This window comes from Glycine max, chromosome 10 (assembly GCF_000004515.6).
Source record: "Glycine max cultivar Williams 82 chromosome 10, Glycine_max_v4.0, whole genome shotgun sequence".
Taxonomy (NCBI): Eukaryota; Viridiplantae; Streptophyta; class Magnoliopsida; order Fabales; family Fabaceae; genus Glycine; species Glycine max.
In genome coordinates, this window is record NC_038246.2 from 3,662,584 (window position 1) to 3,684,996 (window position 22,413).

The following is a 22,413-nucleotide window of genomic DNA, read 5'->3' on the forward strand; positions in this document are numbered from 1 at the left end:
TCTCAATCTTGTCTTAACTCTTAAATCCTGTGTGGCACAGCCGTAATTCACGCAATCGAAGAGGGGTACTACGGGGATTCCACCGTGTAATAAAATAGACGTCTTATTTAATATATTAATCATCATGCTATTATGCTAATGCTGAATGAAGAAAAAGTCAAAAAATACCAATTTGGCAATTTCATTTTTACAGAAGTTAATAATTTGATTATTTACCTTAATGTAATAATAACCATAATCATAATCATAATAATAATAACAAGAAATAAACTTAGAGCAGAAGACAAAGATGGTGGAAGAAAGAGAGAGAAGAAAAGAAGAAGAAAAGAAGAGACCAAGAACACGAAGGGCTTAACCTCTTCTTCAAAAGTTTTGGTGTTGTTGAAGGGTTTAAGCTTTTCAATTCAATTTCATCAGTATATATATTATTATACACTTAATAATAATAATAGATAATCATAGTTTTTTCACTCGGTAGATACAGCGTTCCAGTTCACACCTTGGATTTCATCATTCTCAATTCCGAAGATCTTTCGATTTTTTCACTGGAGCTGTAGCGCAGCCTGCTAGATCCGGAACCGCCACGAGATTTTCGATCCGATCAATCTTATCGCAAATGGTATCAATTTCTCGCTCCTCTGTTTTCTTTTTTGGGTCACCGTCGAGTCAATTCGAAGTCACGTGTCTGTGTTCGTTGTCGAAATTTCTCTTTGTTCAAGATTTTGCTTTTTTTAGATTTTTTTTTTGGGAGCTGATCTGTTATTACATAGAAGCAGGATTGGGATTTTTCCTTCTGTTCATGTGATTGTTTTTGATATCTCTGTTCTGATAATATGCAACCGTTTTGTTATTACTGAGCGACATTGTAGGGACTCCGATTATAGTGGATGGTGTTTTTCTGCTATTTGACTAAACTGTTAAAACTTAGAAGAAACAGGGAGTTCAAATTTTCGCCACATCGTTTCAAAAGATTTTTTGTTTTTTTGGTAGTGGAAGGAAACAATCGTTTCAGAAGATCATTAACATTAATTTACTTTTGTTGTTTTTATTTTTTATTTTTAGAGGGGGCGGGGGCAGAAATTGATTTAATCATTTACCTGTTTATATAATCTTAAGGGTATAATATTGTGATTGAGCTAGATACAAATCTATAGTTCTGTTTCTTGAGACAGGAACCTTAGGCTATGGACCGTGGAGTACAATTTCATAAATTTGTTGTGGTTGTGTTGGCACATAACTGGTTGATTTAGATGAATTTTCAAAGCAAAGAACCATTTTTTTTTTTTTTTTTTTGCATTTGAATTTGGTTCTGAATTATAATGGAGCTGTCCCCCTCCTCACCAAAAAAAAAGAAAAGATTAAAAAAGTCAGGCGACTTAGGTCTAACTCTTTAAAATGCTGGTGCTGAACTTCAGGGGTAACAGAATTAATTGGTATATGCAAATTTTCTATGGCCGAGGAGGACTGATTTAATCCTTCTTTCTTATGCTTGTGACTATATGTGGCACTTAATTTCTTAATTATTCCTCTTGGTAAGAATTTTTCTGTGATCTATTTTTTAAAATAATTTTTAATTGTTGATAGTAGTCTTTGCATATTTCCATTGCTTATGTTGGTTATTTTTCTATAGGTGTGCCTTTGTTCAAATTAATATAATGTAGAGTAAATGTCCATTTGGTCTTCCGACAAAATTTGTGTCAAACAATCAATAGGTTGTCCCTTCATTTTTAAATAGATCAAATTGGTCATTGTGACATCAAATTGGTTCTTGAAAGACAAAACTAGCGGCATTCAATTATCACTGGAGGACCAATTTGATGTTTGTGATAAATGGAGGACCAATGTGTTGTGATGTATATCTTTGGATTTTGGAGACCAAAATGGAGTTATGGACATTTTCTCTATAATTTATTTATAATTGATGTTGCCTCCATTGTTTTCTGTGAAGCTTAACTGTGTGGATTTTATTTTACTTATTTCTTCTTTTACATTGTGGTTACCAGAGTGGACTTAAGTACTGGATATTTTCATATGTTGTCTTCTAATTCTTGTTGCCACTGGCTTTTCATTCCATAGCTGTGAGTTCAGGAAAATTTAAATTAAGAGACTTTGAGTTTTCTCCTTCATTGAATTGATTATTTTACATGAAAAAAGATTGATGGTTAATATTTTCAACAGATGCCATTTTACGAAAGGAAATGTATAGCATCCAGATGAGTTAAGATCTATGTTGCACAGATACGAATATGGGTAGAGATAGGGGTATGGGATACAAGAATTTTTAAAAATATAGGATACAGGAATATTAATAAGAAAATAGAATTCTACATAAACACAACCAAATTGTATAAATGATGAAAGAAGACAAATAAACATAACTTATATAAGGAGATTAAATTCTTGAACAAGAAGATGATGATGATTGTGAAAGGAGTTTCATCTATCTCGTAAGGAATCAAATTGTCCAAACTCTTCTCTGGCACTTGACTTAGGAGTCCCCATGAGTACCCAACGCATATTGGGTGTGGGGTACGTACTCAATACGTGTTGATTTTAGGAGTACCTGTGCTTCAGATGTTAAGATGGAAGAACTAGAATTCTATCTGTCTTTTCAAACATGTTTTATGAATCTATAGCAATAGCATTGAACCATTTTCTGATTATGGGGTGTCTATTGATGCTTTCAACCAGATGAAAATTGCAGGACTTAGTGCTTGCTACGTGAGCCAAAGCGAATCATGTTAGGTTATTTAAAGTAAAGTTATGTTTTCTGCGAAAAATAAGCAAACATTTTTCATTGCTTTTATAGTGTGCATATGTGGGGAGATAGACTTACTCTTGGTTGTCTAGCATGAAAATAACCTTGCCATACAACCAAATATATTTAGAGATATTTCAATTTCTTTTGTGGGATTTAGAACAGTATTTTACCATTTTCCTTTTGTTTATGAATTTCTCTCTAGTTGCCTGATTATGCATACATTTTGTTATAGAGGAAATGAATTCTGTTGGTTTAACTTGTGACACTCTCTGCTTTGTAGGCTGCCACTGCCAATCCTATAATTGGTTCCCGTGTTTGGGTGGAGGATTCTCAAATAGCTTGGATAGATGGTGAGGTCCTGGAGGTTAAGGGAGAAGAAATCAAAGTCCTTTGCACTTCAGGGAAGACGGTGAGAATTCTTTGTATAATAATTATCAAAATTCAATCCCATTCTTCACCATTTGCTTGTCCTGTAAATATATCAGTTTTGCTTTGAGTGCTTTAAACATGAATGACTGGTGGGAATTTTTAAGAGAAGCAGAAAAAAGATAGGATAGCTTAGTGCTTGCAGTATCTTGTAGGTCGGTGTACTAGATATAAATTTTTTTAAGTCAACTCAGAAGTCAAAACTTGGAACAGTCTGACCTTTTAACATTGTGAATCATTGCCTTTGTCTTGAAATTTGCAGGTTGTTGTTAAAGCTTCTAGTGTTTATCATAAAGATACCGAAGCCCCCCCATGTGGAGTGGATGATATGACAAAACTTGCTTATCTACATGAACCTGGTGTCCTGGATAATCTGAGATCAAGATATGATATCAATGAAATTTATGTGTGTATTTCAGATACCACCTCTCCGGATAGTCTCCCTTGTATCTTAATGTTTTTATACTTGACATGAGCTCATACCAAATTTTCCTTACAGACTTACACCGGGAATATATTGATTGCTGTGAATCCTTTCATAAAGCTTCCTCATTTATATGACAGCCATATGATGGCACAATATAAAGGAGCAGGTTTTGGTGAGCTAAGTCCACATCCTTTTGCTGTTGCAGATGCAGCATATAGGTAATTTCATTCTTTTGTGCAAACAGTTCATTTAATTAAATTGCAAGTCTGACCATATAAATTATTACGGATTCAGACTCATGATTAATGAGGGAATCAGCCAGTCAATATTGGTTAGTGGTGAAAGTGGGGCTGGGAAAACAGAAAGCACCAAGTTACTCATGCGCTATCTTGCTTACATGGGAGGGAGAGCTAATAATGCTTCTGAAGGTAGATCTGTTGAGCAGAAAGTCCTGGAGGTAAGGGAGTTAATCCTTTATAGATTTGTTTTTCAGCCAGCTGGTTGGCTACCATAAGTTTATTCATTGTTTCTTACCTTTGCCAGTTTTAAATTTATTAAAACCTTAGCTTGTATTCACTTAGCCCATATTCCCCCCCCCAATTTTGTTTAGGGGGAAAAGGGGGGCGGGGAAAACAAAAACCCCCAAGTTTTCCTGGGGTTTTTTGGTTTCCGGGGGGGGGGGGGTTAATAATCTTTTGGAAGGAAATTTTTTGGAGCAAAAATTCCGGGGGGAAGGGGGTTTAACCTTTTAAAGTTTTTTTTTTCACCCGGGGGGTGGGCCCCCAAAAGTTTTTCCTTTTTTTTTTCCCTTCCCCAGTTTAAAATTTTTAAAACCCTTGGTTTGTTTTCCTTTGGCCCATTTTCCCCCCCCCCCCCCCCCCCTTTTTCCACTTGACAGTCCAATCCCGTTTTAGAAGCCTTTGGCAATGCAAAGACTGTTAGAAACAATAATTCAAGGTGAGAAGTTATAGTATTCCACCCTCCTTTAGTTGTATTGCAAAATTTTGCTACTGTCTTATTTCTGCTATTTGGTCACTTGTGACTTCTGCAGTCGTTTTGGTAAGTTTGTGGAGATTCAATTTGACCAGAGGGGAAGGATTTCTGGGGCTGCTATCAGAACTTATCTGCTGGAAAGATCACGTGTTTGTCAGTTGTCAGATCCAGAGAGGAACTATCACTGTTTCTATATGCTCTGTGGTGCACCTCCGGAGGTAATTGGATGCCTTTTGCGTAGAGTCAAGATTAGATTGAGAGAAAGATTTGAAAGAATCAATTTATTAATATATAGAGCATTTGTTTATGCCTACAATAATTTTTTTCTGGATTGAATTATAAATTTGAGCAACTTATCATTAAACTGTCTGACAATGGAACTTATATAGTGGTTTGGTAGAATATTAGTTTCTTTTCCTTGTCACCTTTTTATATTTTTTCAAGCTCCTATTGTTTGGTGTGTGATGCATCCTTTTTGGCTTAATTATAATGTGTGTTGGTGTTACTTGTTAAATGTTAATATTAAGTTTGTGCTTAACTTCTTTGGATTCTATTTTCTTCATTTTCTTGACCTTATTTATTTTTGGCAGGATATTCAGAAGTACAAATTAGGAAATCCTAGAACATTTCATTATCTGAATCAAACAAATTGCTTTGAGTTGGAAGGGGTTGATGAGCTAAAAGAATATCGGGATACGAGGAGAGCAATGGACGTTGTTGGAATAAGTTCTGAGGAGCAGGTATTTTATTGGGAGTTTCTGTAAGTTCGTGCATAGAATCTTAAACTATGGTCTGTGCTTCAGTGCTTTGATTTTTTGTTTCCCCCTCCGTCACTGTCCAGGAAGCAATATTTCGAGTGGTTGCTGCAATTTTGCATCTTGGCAACATTGAATTCACAAAAGGGCAAGAAATGGACTCATCTGTGCCCAAAGATGAAAAATCTTGGTTTCATCTACGAACTGCTGCCGAACTTTTCATGTGAGTAAACTTTGCAAGCTTGCATTTGTTAAAATATAAACTCTTTGTAAGACTTGCATTTCATATCCTTTCCATGTGACATCCTTGGTTTATAATTTTATTTAGGTGTGATGCAAAGGCACTTGAAGATTCTCTTTGTAAGCGTGTAATTGTTACTCGAGATGAAACTATAACAAAATGGCTGGATCCAGAAGCTGCTGCACTCAGCCGAGATGCTTTGGCTAAGATTGTCTACACGAGGCTGTTTGATTGGTAAGCCTGTGAGTGGATTTCTTGAAGATAAAGTTTGAACCTTAAGATAGATTCACTAGCAAATTTGGTCAATTTGCTCATAGTTTCACTTCTGTAAATTTGTCATCTTTTGCAGGCTGGTGGATAAAATTAATAATTCAATTGGTCAGGACCCTGACTCAAAGTCCTTAATTGGTGTGCTGGATATTTATGGTTTTGAGAGTTTCAAGACTAACAGGTGCATTGCTGGTATACCTTTTGTTCTGTAATTAACTTGGGTTGATCTCATTGAGTGAACATCCTAGAAAGGGTAGTATTGGAAGTTAAATTTGTAACCCATTCCATGCCATTGATTACCATTGTGATTTCCAAACAATGGAGAGGGGCATTCTTTCATCATATTGCTCCACTCCATTTCAAAGCACTCCATTATGAATTGGTCCACTTCATCCCCTTAAAATGATCCTAAGCATATTTCTGATTAAACTGAATTCTGATGAAATTTTGTTGCCTTGTCAGTAGTGGTAGTTTACAGATATTTTATTAATACCTGGTTGTTCTTCGTACGCTGCAGTTTTGAGCAATTTTGTATCAATTTGACCAATGAAAAGCTTCAGCAACATTTTAATCAGGTTTGTTCTTAAAAGAAAAATTATATCCTTGATGATTGCTGCCATCTCTTGCTTGTATATTTGAAACAGACATGAGGATACTTATTATATTTACTGATTTTACACATGCTCGTGATACTTAAAATACTTGATCTGCAGCATGTTTTCAAAATGGAGCAAGAAGAATACAAAAAAGAGGAGATTGATTGGAGTTACATTGAGTTTGTTGATAATAAAGATGTTCTGGATCTCATTGAAAAGGTTTTCCATTCTCACTCAGTCACTCCACAATCATTCTGTTGATTGGCTTTTATCTCTTGTACCAATATTTTATATAAGATGTTCCTTTCTGTTGAAAAGTATGAATTAAATGTGAATGGTGATGGTTATAAATTTGGTAGGTTCTCAAGCCCACTGTAATATGTGTGGCTGTAGATAAAAGTAGTAGCTTGCAAGCTGGTTTGTGCCTTTGTGGTAGAGGAATGTTGTGGCACCAAAAATATTTTCCTTGATCACTTGATGATGGTGACTTAAATGATTCTGTAGCTTCCTTTTCACCATAAAACTAAGTCTTGGCATGCACTAGCATGCCTATCATTTTTTTAAATAAAAAAGAGGGCAGCATAAGAATTTAAAAATTTCAAATAATTACGCACTGACAATAACATCTTACTTTTTGAGGAGGTATAAAATTTTAAACAACTACTCACTATAACTACATTTCCCTTTTAAGGATAAAATTGTTATTTTTAAGACTGACATTTTGCCATATGATATAGAAGATAAGGGATAAAAGGTAGTTGGAGTTTCATTTTAGTGGAAAACTAAATGTAGGTGCTTTCAAGAAAGTATGCTTCATGTCAAGTGTTTTGATGGGTGGGGAACAAGGGATTTGAGTTGAGGACCAAGTTTGAGTAATTCAGTGTTCCCTTCATACCTTTATGGATGTTGCGCAAATTAGTTTCACAAGGAAGGTAAACCTAGTTTTCAATCTATTCTTCCCATATATGTTCAAAATGGAGGGAATATTTTAAAATTCACAGTTGATGTGATTTATGTGATCAATTCAAACTCAAGCTGCGAATATTTGCCTGATGTCAAATGATAGACATAAAAGGATTTGATTCATTTCTCTTTGATAGTTCAAAATGATAATGTTAAAATTGTCAATTTATGTCTATTAAGAGACTAGGTTTTGATAAGAAGTTTGATATAAAAGGGAAAGGAAATATGAATACCTTGAAAGTTGAAATTATATTAGCAAATTTTGTGGAGACGAATTGATGTTACTACTTTGTCAAGGTGTTATTAATGATTTTGCCATTATTCTTTGCAGGCTGATAACATAATGGTTTTTGTGCCTTATTTGTCATTACTGGATTTATTATTTATCAATTTTTTGTTGTATAATTTTCAGAAACCTGGTGGCATTATTGCTCTTCTTGATGAAGCTTGGTAAGTATACTTTGCACTGTACCTTTGAATTGGTATTGTGGCTCTTAATATCTCAATACTGCTGGCTTGATTCATTCATTTTATTCTGCCATAAATTTTTTTATACTATTTATGTTGATGCTTGATAGCTATATGTGTATGTGTTCCGCAGTATGTTTCCTAGATCAACACATGAAACTTTTGCCCAAAAGCTGTATCAGACATTCAAAAACCATAAAAGGTTCAGCAAACCCAAATTGGCACGTAGTGACTTCACAATTTGCCATTATGCGGGTGATGTAAGTTTGAATATTAGTACTTTGTTTCTGCATATATAATTCTTAGGGTAGTTACTTGGCGTAACATAAGACCAGAACCAGAATGCTTGATGTGATTAATTTATACTTTGGAAAACACATGCCTAATGTGTGTCAATTTTAGGTCACATATCAAACTGAATTGTTCCTGGACAAGAACAAAGATTATGTTGTTGCAGAACACCAGGCACTTCTTTATGTTTCCAAATGCCCTTTTGTGTCTGGTTTGTTCCCCCCTTCACCTGAGGAATCGTCCAAACAATCGAAGTTCTCTTCAATAGGTTCCCGGTTTAAGGTTGTTTTTTTATTCTCCATTATTTAAAGAAGTGATTTTGTTTTCTTTCTTAACCTCTGTAGTTTTGTAATCCTTCATATTTCCTGCAGCAACAATTGCAAGCACTACTTGAAACTCTCAGTGCCACTGAGCCACACTACATTCGCTGTGTTAAACCCAATAATCTTCTTAAGCCAGCAATTTTTGAGAATAAAAATGTTTTGCAGCAACTGCGATGTGGGGTAAGACTTGCTTCCCCCCCCTCCCTGTTTTTGGACCATGCAGTTGGTACTGTAGTTGAAGTTTTAACCTGTAGCTGTGTGAGTATATTGTGATTACATAGTATATTCAATTGTAGGGAGTTATGGAGGCAATTAGGATAAGCTGTGCCGGGTATCCCACTAGGAAAACTTTTGATGAATTTGCAGATCGATTTGGACTTCTTGCACCTGAAGCTTTGGACGGGAGGTATCTAAGTTGTTAATCTTCATTTTCAGGCCTATTAGTTAAAATATTCTAAAAACCCTGATTTATTTCATGTTTTAATTAGTTCTGATGAGGTCACTACTTGCAAGAAGATTCTGGAGAAGGTTGGACTTAAGGGCTATCAGGTAACTATTATCATGTGATCAAACCTTTAATTCTTTTAGAGACGTACTCTTCAATTTGAGTTTGATCAATGGAGTTTAGGATATATTTTTTTTTTGAAATGGGGAATAATATTTTTTAATCTATATACTTAGAATCACTTGGATAAGAAAATTGCTATGTACTCAGAAATCTTCCTTGACCTGAGTATTGGCAAAAGTTCCTAATCTATATTCCCCCAAGTTCCAATAATGTTTTACACTTATTGGAAACTTATAACATGTAAGTTATTTGGGTCTATTTTGTTACTGCTTTGGAGTTTTTGTTGGGACCAGCAATGGCCTTTCCTTTTCTTCCTTCTTTCTCCTTTCACTACCATTCTGTGGGCAGTAATCTTGCAAGTATAGTTTTGGTTTGGGAATGAGAACTATTTTATATCTTTGTCAAGGGTGTAATGAACTCAAATTGCTATTTATCCTCATCTGTGCTCACTACCACGAATGTTTACTGTTACATGAGGTAACTGCAGATTTTCTATACAAGACTTTATTCTGTTTTGTGGTTTATTTTACTGGTTCTCTTTATTGCTGCAGATTGGTAAAACAAAAGTGTTTCTTCGAGCTGGTCAAATGGCAGATCTAGATACTCGTAGAAGTGAGGTCTTAGGAAAGTCAGCAAGCATTATTCAGAGGAAAGTTCGTACTTATTTGGCCCGCCGTAGTTTTTTCTTGATACGTTTGTCTGCTATACAGATTCAAGCTGCATGCAGAGGTATCTACTAGTTTCCTTGAAATATTAGCCCACAAGTTGTATTAAGGGAAAAACTGAAATTTGGGAAGTTTCACGAGTTTTTTGATGGTGATTGCAGGACAACTTGCTCAGCAAGTTTATGAGGGATTGCGGCGGGAGGCTTCTAGTCTGATGATTCAGAGGTATTTCCGCATGCATGTTGCTAGGAAGGCATATAAAGAATTGTATAGCTCAGCTGTTTCTATTCAGACTGGTATGCGAGGGATGGCTGCTCGTAGTGAGCTACGCTTCAGGAAGCAAACTCGTGCTGCTATTGTCATTCAGGTAGAGAATATTTTGAAAATACATCACTGTAGTATGTCTTATATAAAAAAATTTCTTATAAACATGAATTTTTCTGGGTATCTGTGAAAATATTTTGAGAATTCTTATTGTCCAACTCCAAAGTCCATATATCCTATACAAAATCATTGTTGATGAGCTTGGTCTTTTTTTTCAAATATATTTTTGGTTCATGGTAATTTATGCTTGCAACTGTGATTATTTTGTGTATTGCAGAGCCACTGCCGGAAATACCTGGCACAACATCATTTTACAAACTTAAAGAAGGCAGCAATTGCAACACAATGTGCATGGAGAGGAAAAGTTGCTCGGTTAGAATTACGAAAGCTAAAGATGGTAAAACTTCCCCTCCCCACCTATAAAAGAGCCTTTGAATTAATCAATTAAATGTTTTTATCTTTTCAATAATATGGTAAGTTATAAATATTACTGATAAATAAGACTGAAATATCTTAAGGAAAAAACTGTCAAGCTTATATACCTAGCAGTGCCCCTTATTTCACAAGAACTGTAGTAAGGTTCCCCTTATTTAAATCTCACCCATACACATTGTAGCACTGCATGAATATCACCACACTTAAACTTTATTAGTTTGCATTAAATCTCAGTTGCAGCTGGCAACATTTTCACTGGGAACAAGTACTGTGATTATACTCTTCTGTGATATTTTCTTTTTGATTCCATAACAAAAACTACCTATATTTTCACTCATGTGCTATTTGGCCCTGGAGTAACTGTTGCTATCTCTCATTTTTTGACCCTTCATATTTGCGATACCGATAACCTCTACCTCCATTATTTGAAACAGATACCTTAGAAAAGTGTTCCTACACAAACTAAAATGTTGCGAACAAAATGCTCCGTCAAATTTGTTGCCTAGTAGAGATATCTCAAAGCTCTATATATGCAAAAACCTTGCGGGTTATTGTATGCTAGTTTTGTATTTGATGCATTTTTCTGTTTTGTGTTTCTAATTAAAAGCCATGAAACTTTATTAAAATGTTTTCATGGAGATCCAAGGATGCTTTGAACTTATTATGGGGTCTTAGTGTTAAAACCAAGAAGGAAATAAACAGTTTGCACCAGACTGTTTCTCATAGAATGTGGTAGACTTTAAGATATAACTGCGAACCCCTTACAAACACAATTGGAAGCAAGAACCAAAATTCAGTAATATTATTATTTGAAAATTCCTCATCTACTCATGAATACACAGTTCTTCACCTTTAAATATTTTTCTTTTCCTTGTCTTGCCATGCACTTCACCTTTAGTGATAAAGCATCATACTCTAAACTAGACCTCTTCTATCTTTAGTCAATTCTACATATTCTCAGCTCTAATAAATATTTGCAAACCAGACTGCATAACCCGGCAGTCCCAGTTGTAAATTTTTTTTGGTTTACTTGAGTATAACATTGTTTTAAGAAAGGGTGGATTAGGAGTACACTTTTGGTTTACTTTAGTATGACATTGTCTTATCTTATGAAAACTTACATTAGGAGTACAACTATCTGGGATCATTAAACCTTCTAAATTACTAGCCTGAAAATCATAATTGTAAAGAGTCATTTATTTGTGCATTTTGGTCAGAATCAAGGAACTATGTAGGTATGCTATTATTTTGGTCAGAAAGAGAATTCTTTTAAAGTTCTTAATGTATTACATGTTATTATTGCTAGCTATTCAGTTATTTTTATCATGTTATTCACTAATTGAGAATTTGTTTTTATTAATTTCAGGCTGCAAGAGAAACTGGAGCTCTCCAAGCTGCCAAAAATAAGCTTGAAAAGCAAGTTGAAGACCTTACATTGAGGTTGCAGCTGGAAAAACGGCTGAGGGTAAATGACTATTATTTTGACAGTGCTAGCTGCTATCTACAATATTTTTACTGTGGCCAACTGGAAAATTTCCTGCATTGTGTCAAGCACACCAATTAATTTGAATTAAATATTGTAGTACAATCTGTTAGCTCTGTAACAACACTTATTTTAAATATTGTAGTGCAATCTGTTAGCTCTGATGAAAAGATACCTTTTCTACACACATACACACACTATTTAGTATCTTTCCTTGCAACCTTCTTAAATCTCTATTAACAAATGTAGATCAACATTGAAGAATCAAAAACACAAGAAAATGAAAAACTGCAATCTGCTTTGCAAGCGATGCAACTTCAGTTTAAAGAAACCAAGTTGTTAGTTCAAAAGGAGCGTGAGGCTGCAAAAAGAGAAGCTGAGAGAGCGCCTGTCATACAGGAGGTTCCTGTTGTTGACCATGCTTTGTTGGAGAAGCTCACTAGTGAAAATGAGAAACTCAAGGTGAGCTGATTTTGGGCATAAATATCTCATCTGCACTGAAATAAAGTCTTTATATTTGGTATACTTCGAGTACTCTCACATTTTTGGTAAGATAGGTGGCCATTTCTTACTATTAATTTTGAGCTTCCTGGAGTGTCCATTGCAGACCTTGGTGAGTTCATTGGAAAAGAAAATTGATGAAACAGAAAAAAGATATGAAGAGGCAAACAAAATTAGTGAAGAAAGGTTGAAGCAGGCTTTGGATGCTGAATCAAAAATAATCCAGTTGAAGACTACTATGCAAAGGTTTTGTTTGTGATCAAAGCTTCTTTGATATCTTATACTTGTTTAATTCATATCATTTGAACTATTACTGTTTCCAGTCTTTGAACAGCAATCATCTATAGTGTCTAATTATAGGATTCTGAACCAGCATGACCATTTTTTATTTTGATTGATATTAATAGGCTTGAAGAGAAATTCTCAGATATGGAAACTGAAAACCAGGTTCTTCGGCAACAGTCTCTGCTAAACTCATCTTCAAAAACAATGTCAGAGCACCTTTCTACCCACATATCTGAGGTAAATTATACTTGCTAAAGTATGTAGGTCTTCATGCTCTGTATGTAAGTCTAAATCTTTTGGAATTTTTATATTTTTATCTGCAGAAGTTGGAAAATGGTCACCATGTGCTGGAAGATCAGAACAATGCTGTAAGTACATTGCTTTGTACACTTTATGTACCTTTCCATAATAAGCCATCTTTTGTGTTTAGTGAAATTTAAAAGTTGTGTTTGCAGGAAGCACAGAGTGTCACACCTGTGAAGAAGTTTGGTACAGAATCTGATGGCAAATTAAGGAGATCCTTCATTGAACGTCAACATGTATGTGCTTAAAAATTGTCATTTAATATATCTTTTATTCATGCAAATATGTTCACAATTTTTAACTCTTTTTCCACTGTAGGAGAATGTTGATGCACTTGTCAACTGTGTTATGAAAAATATTGGTTTCCATCATGGAAAGCCTGTTGCTGCATTTACCATTTACAAATGTCTTCTCCACTGGAAATCATTTGAGGCTGAAAGAACAAGTGTATTTGATCGTCTTATCCAGATGATTGGTTCTGCAATTGAGGTGACTTCTTTACTTTAAAATTATTGGATTGAACCTTCACCTAATAGCTTAAGCTTTTGTTTTTAGGAAAATTGATCCTTCGTATAATATTAGAGCCTCTACCAATCCTTGTGATGCTCCATGCCATAATTGCACTGGTTATTGTAATTTGGTATTTTCTAAAAATATTGGATATGTAGTCTAATGTAATGTTCATTATCTGTTGATAGCATCTGTATTAAAGTTGAGTGTGTGTGGTATGTTTGGTTTAGTTCAATTCTTGTTGCATGCGTTGAGATCCCACATTGACTATAGATATGGCCAAAGTGGAACTTGTAAAGGTTTGGGAAATCCTCACCTCATGAGCCAGCTTTTGGAGTTTGAGTTAAGCTTATCTCAAAATCAAGATGGTATCAAAGCCTATCATACATTCGATATTGAGCCACCCTCAATTGTCCAAAAATCTACATGACCCCACGACTTTCCTAGTGCGATCTACTTGGTTTGGTGACTTTCCTAGTGCAATAATAATGAAAAAAAAAACAGTATTACAATCTCCACTCTCTAGGCATCCAATCCTAGGTGTAAGGGGTGTGTTGGGATCCCACATCAACTATAGGTATAGCATGAGTATAACTTATAAAGGCTTGGGCAATCCTCACCTCTTTAGCTAACTTTTGGGGTTTAGTTAGGCCTAGTCCAAATTCAAGAGCATGAATATATTTTCTATTTGATATATGTTAAAAGCAATATGAATGCAATTGCATATTTGAATGTTGCTTTTGCCCTGGGTCAGTTCATGGTTTAATTGTTATAGTTATCCTTCCATTTTTCTTCAAGAGCTTACACCCATTTGCATAAACATTTGTTAAACAATGAATTATTTTGTAGCTTCTGTGATCTTAAATGATGTGATTTTAATTTCATGTGATATTCTATAGTTATGGTTCTTTTTCTGGTAATGTAAAGAAAGTATTGGAGCACTTATAACATTTTGTTTTTCTTCTTCCTTACTTTCCAGAATCAAGATGACAATGATCTTATGGCCTATTGGCTGTCAAATTTGTCTGCACTATTGTTTTTGCTCCAGCAAAGTCTAAAATCTGGTGGTGCAGCTGATGCAACTCCTGTAAAGAAACCGCCAAATCCGACATCCCTCTTTGGAAGAATGACTATGGTATTGAATATTCCTTACATTCTTTGTAATCTGATATCTCTTTCACACTTAAAAAGTTGCCCTAATTTATTTGATGGCTTAATTTCAGGGTTTCCGTTCATCCCCTTCTTCTGCCAACCTTCCTACCCCATCATTGGATATTGTACGCAAGGTAGAAGCTAAATATCCTGCTTTGCTTTTCAAGCAACAGCTCACAGCCTATGTGGAGAAAATATACGGTATCCTTCGGGACAACTTGAAGAAAGAATTGGCATCAATGCTTTCGTTATGTATACAGGTTTGTTGAAATGCAGTTGGCAATTGTTTAATTTTAGTGACTTTATCATTATGGAATTTGATAAATCCCATATGGTTCTCATAGCTATTCCCTAATATCTATATACTATCTCCTTTCTAGATATATTTTCCAGAAATTTCTAAAAGAATTCTGTGGCTCTATTCTCCTTTTAGTCATATATTTTTGGTTCTGTTCCTCATGCAAATCTTAATGCTGATATACAGGCACCAAGAACATCTAAGGGAGTGCTACGATCTGGCAGATCCTTTGGTAAAGATTCTCCCATGGGTCATTGGCAGAGTATTATAGAATCCCTGAACACTCTCCTCTGTACTCTGAAAGAGAACTTTGTAAGAAATACTATGTCTTGTTAACTTTTGAATATTAAGCAATTACTTTCCTATTAGCCTTATTAATGCTATTTTTGAAAAAAATGGTTAAACATGATGATTTAGGACACTCCTAGAATCCCTAAATAAACAGCAGAATCTAATAATCCAATGTACATTGCATGATAAAATGTTTTGGGTTTCAGGTACCTCCAGTCCTTATCCAAAAGATCTTCACTCAAACATTCTCATATATTAATGTTCAACTCTTCAATAGGTAAGTAGTTTTTGTACACATGCTTTAATAACAAAAGAATTTTTTTGCATCATTGCAGTTTTATCTTAGTTGAGAGGATGAAGAATGAAAGGTCATGTGATGTGAATGAATCCCTGTGTCTTTACTATACGGCAGAGGCTCTTATTTATAGTTAGAGTCACAAATACAATGGATAGTAGTCACATAATTATACAGCTCATTATCCCCAATTACAATATTTTCCTACACAATATATTCATATTTACAAGATTCCTAACAATCTTAAAGGTTAACATTCTTTTTTCATTAAATTATTGCTAGTCTTCTTCTGCGTCGTGATTGTTGCACATTCAGCAATGGGGAATATGTGAAAGCTGGTTTAGCAGAATTGGAGTTGTGGTGCTGCCAAGCAAAGGAGGAGGTAATTTATTGTGTTGATGGCATTATTGTGATAGATTTTCCGTTAGAGCATATATTGCTTAGGCTGTAATAAAATATGGTGATGACCTATGTCTGATCTTTGGCTTTTGGACTGGTGTATACATATCCATGACCTATTTGCTTGGGTTTGCAGTATGCAGGTTCATCTTGGGATGAGCTTAAGCACATAAGGCAAGCTGTTGGATTCTTGGTAAGTGTGTGTTATTTGATGATGTAGCACTATTTATCTTCCCTTGTTGCTGTTTTCATCATAACTTTTATAATCAATGTTGGTTTTTATGCACCATGTTTTGTTTTCTCTTACCACAATTATTTAAAATCTGAGAATTTCATGATTAGGTTATGTCATATAGGATGAATCCCCATATCCTCATTTGGTGAAGGAATTTACTTTTTGTCATTTGATGTCTTTTACAGAAAAATGCATTATTTATTGGGTTTAGAAGAAAATAGGCTCAAACAAATTTCTGTAAAACTCGGTTGATCATATTTTGAACTTAAACGGCTTCCTAAATTACTACAAACATGGATAGCTTTGAGAAAGGATTTGGCAACACATTGATCAAGCCTACTTTGATAATTCTCAAGCTTATAACATTCATGCAATCTTCTTTAGTAGACTGGACAATAGCAAATTAAAAACCCTGGAAAATAATAGTTCATAAGCAACTGCGTCATTGGTATTGATTTCAAAAGATAAACGTAATGTCATACTCTATGATGGGACATTTTTAGCCTCCCAATGTAGAAGATGATAATGTGATCAGCTTTTATTTTCCTAGATAGCATAAAGCCTCAATGATTTATGTGATGGTTAGTATTTGTTGTAAATATGCATCTTTTATTGCTTGGTAAGTTTAGCTTTGTTATAGCTTCTACCCTTCTGAATGTTGGAAATATCCACCTTAATTGTTGTCTCTTTGGGGGTTGTCTTAATTATAATGATAAATGTCATAATTGAATAAAATAATGTGACGAATTATTCTATTTTTCTTAATTTATTATATGATGTGACCAAAATCCAATGTCTTTAATTACATCTTTTGGTATAATTAATGTATTTTTTATATATACAGGTTATTCATCAGAAGTATAGGATTTCCTATGATGAAATCATTAATGATTTATGCCCAGTAAGTATCTATCCATCTCAATCTTTCTGTGTGTTATGGGGTACACATCTCATTGTCATTAATTTGTTCATATTCATAATGTCCTATCTTTGTATTTACATTATGAATTCATGTTTCTGCAATTAGTAGTTGAGGAGATTGCCTTGATTGTTTATCATAACTGAAACTTGGAAATTGTACGAGGTTACTTCTAGGACTGAAATTCAAATTAATTTATGTTTCTAGTTAGTCCTCAGGATGGTTGGAAGGATATTAGGAGATTTAGGGCCTGTTTAGTTTGAGAAAATATCTTGTTTTCAATTTTAATTATAAAAGTGTTATCTTGTTTTTATTTTGTTTTCTGTTTTCAAAGATTTGTATTAGAGATAGTGAAAAAATTTAAAATTAAATCAAAAAACAATTTTTCAAACCAAATAAGTTGTATATAAATGGTCATAAATGCATAATCTCTTGATTTCGCACTCACTCAGCATAAACAGTTAAGCATGTCTTTCAGAGTGTATATGTCTCTCTCATACCTTTTTCCCTTGTGTCCCCACCCCCCTCCTGCATCAGATCATGAGTGTCCAGCAGCTATACAGAATATGTACACTTTACTGGGATGCTAACTACAATACTCGAAGTGTATCGCCAGATGTAAGTTTCTTTTTTTCTTTTCCCCCACCATATTTTCTCTAATAACATGGCAAATACTTGATAACATGCTCAAATCTTCCTTCAGGTCCTTTCAAGCATGAGAGTACTTATGGCTGAGGACTCTAATAATGCTCAGAGTGATTCTTTCTTGTTGGATGACAGTTCCAGGTGAGAGTGCTTGCCTTTATTGGTGCTTTAATAGCATAACATAACTTTTGAGCTCTGGAACCAGAGAGTGGAAATATTATCTGTCACCATAAGAGATAGAGAAAAGTTGATATACGTAATTTCTCTGTTGTTTAACATGTGCAAAGGGTTGATGCAGCTTAATTTATGTGATCTATCAATTCTTGGTCAATTTTTAGTACAATTCTTCGATCATGTTTACAAACCTTTACTTCTTTTTACAGCATCCCCTTCTCAGTAGATGACTTCTCTACATCACTGCAAGAGAAGGATTTCTCCGACATGAAACCAGCGGATGAGCTGCTTGAGAATCCCGCCTTCCGATTTTTAAATGAGTAGGCAAGGGAAGCTTAGTGTATGTGTTTATCATAGTCATATAGGGAAGCAACAAAATCAGTTGTTGGTCCTTGTCAATGGTTGTAAATCCATTTTTATTTTTATTCTTTTTCTTTCTACTTATTATTTTTGTTTTTGGTTTACCACCCTACATCTTGTTTGTCTTATCCCTGCATAGTCATCGCCCTGATGTAAAATTATTTTTTCATTCTTTAGTTGGCATTCAATTGTAAAGTCGTCATTTTTAAAGAGGGGCAGGGATATTTTTTAGGATTAGTGAGCTTGCCTTGTATGTCCATTTTTGTTGTCCTGGTCAATCTGATCAGAAAACCGTTAGAAAGTGAAGCTGAGCTGCTTATAATTTTGTTTGGGGGTTCCAAGCTCACTTTCCCCTCATTATTTTTTACAATGTAAAGGATCAAGAATGAACATTGATATATAATGAATAGTTTTTTCATATTCTCGAGTCTGAACTCTAGTTTTTTTTCTCTCACCCTCACCCCTTTAAGTGCAACATGGCCTAACAGTGCTCACTAGTTTAAGAGGGAAGACTGTTGTTATCACCGTGTAATTCTTGAACCGCAAATATCAATTATGGCCAGTACAAACTAAATAAAGTTCTTCAAGGAGTTTTATTACTTGATCCCTACGGATGTTTTTGTTTGTCGATGACTCATGTCTATCGGAAAAATTGACTGATCATTTTTAGTAGAGTTCTCTTCCAATTATGTTTTTTTTTTCATCCACAAGATTCAAATTTGAGACCTTGCATAAGGGAATCAAATTTAGTACCTCACTCGGATCATTAGTGTAAATTGACCCAAATGGTATATGAGTTTGATCCTCTTTATTTTGTTGTCTTGAGTTTGCATATGGTTAAACTATCAAGTTTGGAGACTCAAACTTGAAAACTGACTTTAGATTGAATGTTTATTTAAAATGAAATATTAAAAGTGATAAATTTAAAATAAAATTATTTTAGTTTAATTGATGCAATGTCCTAATAGGATTAGTTGGGGGCAATTATTTTAAACTCTCAAACTTCTAGCCTTTCTTATATTGATTGTGAATGAAGTGAAGAGCTATCATCTTGGATTCTATTTGTAAGCAGAGCCTCATCAAGAGTCATCTTAGAGTTCTAATGGCCCTCCAATGGGACTGCAAAATTGAATGGCAATTAGGGTTTCATCCTATGACATCCTAATTATGGTTGAATATAAGTTGAAAACTAATTTGTGATTTGGTATATGCATAAAACATGTAAAATTTATCCAATTAGAAACTATCTTATACGATAAAATTATTGATTTTATAATAATTATTTTAAATGTTGTACCGAATATGATTTATGATTGATATAATTATTAATACATATTTATTAAACTATTTTTTTTTTAGGATTTGAGAAGTTATTTGAAAAGCGAAAAAAATAATTTTTTAAAAGTGACCATTGAGTTATTATTGTGGAATTGAAGGGTTAAAAAATCTGTCTCATGTCCATGAAACAAATATCATCTCATAAAACACATTGCAACTTGCAAGTCAACGGGAGTTACAATTCTGTTGCAGTTTATGAAACTCCTTTGCTACAATAAATTGCCTGTAACATGCACTTGAAAAATAAAAGATTGAAACATTCCTAAGAACGTGGGGGGAAAACGCGTCTCATATTTCATGAACCATGGAGCATTGTGCCGATGAAAACGAATTTTAAAGTCTACGCGGATTAGTACAATATAAATTTAATTTTAATATATTTCAGCATAAAAGAAAAATATGCTTATAAATAAGAATACGTTGACGCAATATCTAATGATTTTGACCCCTCATTGTCATATGCAGTCAAATTCTTCAAATAATGTGACAATATATCATTAAATGTAAGCGTAAGACTAAATGAAACTCTTACAATATTAATGCAGCTGTAGAAATTTCTGATACAATAAATTGCCTCTGATGGGCACTTGAAAATAAAAATCAAAGTCTGCTCTTGAGGATTTGGAACATTTTTCAGCCAAACCCAAAAGGAATTCACATGGCTCCTGATGCCTATAGTTTCACAGCACACAAAGGGTGAAACCCAAGCAGCCCAACCTCCAGAATATGGATTGTGGGACCAAAATGCAAGGATAGCCCTAAATGGTAGACTGGTACTATATTGGACCATCTTATGGCTAAATTTCATGCCATGCCATTGCAACCTCACTAATTTCAATTTGATGGGAACTTAAGGTTCAGAATTATAGGCACAAATTGAAAATATGCAAGTGGCATTTTTTAAAAAAAAATTGGGTCCAGGCAATTGAAAATTCTAATAAAACTGAATTCACCGTATTTTTGGATTTGGATGTAAATATGGATATGCTTTGTGTGGCAAGAAAGATTGAGAGAAGAGTCTTTGTCCAAAGTTATAATTCTTTCTGGTCCATGCCATGCAATGGAAATTGAGAAGTATAACTCCACAAGGGTCACCTGATCAATATGCAATTTAATTTTGCTGGTCCATTTCCCTGTGGCGTGAGGCCTCAAGGTCCTCATCTTAATCTAGCTGCACAAATGATAATAACATCTTCCTTTCTCTCTCCATATCGTACAACCTCATGTAGTTGTGAAAATGCTGATAGTATTCATCACAATTTCACATTGATCATATCTGCATTCATTAGATTGGTACTGTTGGACCCATTTTAATTGGAAGCAGCAGGAAATAAGAGAAGTGCTAGTTGTACTTCATTTTTTACATTTTGGGGAAAAAGAGAAAAGTGTAGGTAAAATAAGTGATATGTGATAAAGAAAAATAGAGAAAAAAATACTATATATGAATAATATAACTCAATAAATGCAGCATTAATTCGAGGGATTTCAATTTTGGGGAGGGTATTTCCTTATCCCCGAATATTCTTTTGGTACATTTATCTTTTATCAGAAATAATTTTATTTGAGTTGAGTAAGAAAGATCGTTATGAGTGAAGATCTCTGATTCAGTTGGAATAATTCCATATCAATTAATTTACGTACTCGGTGATATATATAGATGATAGTCTAATAATGCTTTATTATTGTTCTTGTTAATGAATACTCGAGTTGTAGTTGTTTTTCAAATGTTAGGAGATTGTTCTATATTGGATTTTAAATATAGAGGAAGTACATGTCTAGTTTTAATTAAGTAAATGCAGCAGGAATTGGAGCAATCTTCTCTTAACAATTGAATAAAAGGAAGTTATATACTCCTACATGATAATCTTTCCAATATACGCTTTATTTTCAATGTATCTATATAACATTTTTTTTATCAGCCAAATATCCATACAAGAAATGATAGTATAAGTTGCAAGCTGTATATATTTCAGGTTTTTTAAATGATGCATTTTTCCCTTTTCCAGATTGTATAAGAAAATGACATCGAGACCAAACTCCTTTTGCTTTGTTTCCCCAAAACTAGCTTTATTTATTTATCTTTAGTGATAAATAAGAAAATTTCGTTGATTAGTTAATGTTAGTCTTCCATGTCAGTCGGCAAAGGCAAATTGAAGGACGTTTTTGTAGGTAATAGTACAAGTTTTTCCACATTCAGTTAAAGAAGTTTCTCACTATGGACCATCAATTGTGGAAGTTTCAACTCTCCACACGGATACAAAGCGGTGTATTAACACGCAAAAAGAAATTGTAGTACTTTTATAATTTTTTTATCCAATAAAGAGAAAAATAAGAAGAGAAAGGACCTAAAAGTGTGTGATAACATAATTTGATGATGCCATGAAAGAGATACAAACAAAAAAGTATTGTAAAAAATATTATATAAATATAATCCATGCAAAAATGTTAAAGGAAAATGGAGAAAAATAAGAAGAATAAAGTTCGACAATAACATTTTTTTTATTGACAATTTATTAATTTTGTTATATAAATTTTGTTAGTGAAAAAATTTAAACTATTAGAACAATCTTATATATTTATTTTTAACCTTCATTCAACCTTAAGTTTTCATTTTCAATTACCACAACAATTTTATATCTTTATTTCACAACCTTAATCATTGAAGGCAAGTATGTACATTACCAAAAAGTTTGGTCCTCTTAGAAACTTGATTAATAAA

General features: G+C 34.0%; 1 protein-coding gene across 2 annotated transcripts; it reads left to right on the plus strand.

The window, feature by feature from the left end:
- Positions 1 to 257: 257 nt before the first annotated feature.
- Positions 258 to 18,774, plus strand: LOC100791070 (myosin-9). Of its 2 annotated transcripts, none has more exons than XM_014762953.2 (40): positions 258 to 388; positions 479 to 619; positions 3,042 to 3,170; positions 3,450 to 3,593; positions 3,687 to 3,832; positions 3,909 to 4,071; positions 4,513 to 4,571; positions 4,666 to 4,825; positions 5,198 to 5,347; positions 5,449 to 5,585; positions 5,691 to 5,837; positions 5,953 to 6,054; positions 6,391 to 6,448; positions 6,587 to 6,688; positions 7,845 to 7,882; positions 8,034 to 8,160; positions 8,303 to 8,473; positions 8,563 to 8,694; positions 8,811 to 8,920; positions 9,003 to 9,063; positions 9,634 to 9,811; positions 9,909 to 10,114; positions 10,349 to 10,468; positions 11,873 to 11,971; positions 12,239 to 12,451; positions 12,597 to 12,736; positions 12,898 to 13,012; positions 13,099 to 13,143; positions 13,231 to 13,314; positions 13,397 to 13,567; positions 14,568 to 14,723; positions 14,812 to 15,000; positions 15,225 to 15,350; positions 15,536 to 15,606; positions 15,907 to 16,006; positions 16,160 to 16,216; positions 17,103 to 17,159; positions 17,715 to 17,795; positions 17,881 to 17,963; positions 18,206 to 18,774. In XM_014762953.2, exons 2-40 carry the CDS (start codon positions 617 to 619, stop codon positions 18,318 to 18,320), a joined length of 4,545 nt encoding a protein of 1,514 aa, XP_014618439.1. In that variant the 5' UTR covers positions 258 to 388; positions 479 to 616; the 3' UTR covers positions 18,321 to 18,774. The 2 variants fall into 2 exon arrangements, with proteins under 2 accessions (XP_014618439.1, XP_040862249.1); XM_041006315.1 differs by having other exon boundaries at positions 354 to 375; positions 485 to 619.
- The last annotated feature ends 3,639 nt before the right edge of the window (positions 18,775 to 22,413 follow it).

What these genes read in the sequence shown, in the direction of transcription:
- LOC100791070 (XM_014762953.2), top strand. An exon ending in AATTACGAAAGCTAAAGATG is followed by an intron (nt 10,469 to 11,872) that starts GTAAAACTTCCC and finishes TATTAATTTCAG; the next exon opens with GCTGCAAGAGAAACTGGAGC. An exon ending in TGCTTTCGTTATGTATACAG is followed by an intron (nt 15,001 to 15,224) that starts GTTTGTTGAAAT and finishes GCTGATATACAG; the next exon opens with GCACCAAGAACATCTAAGGG.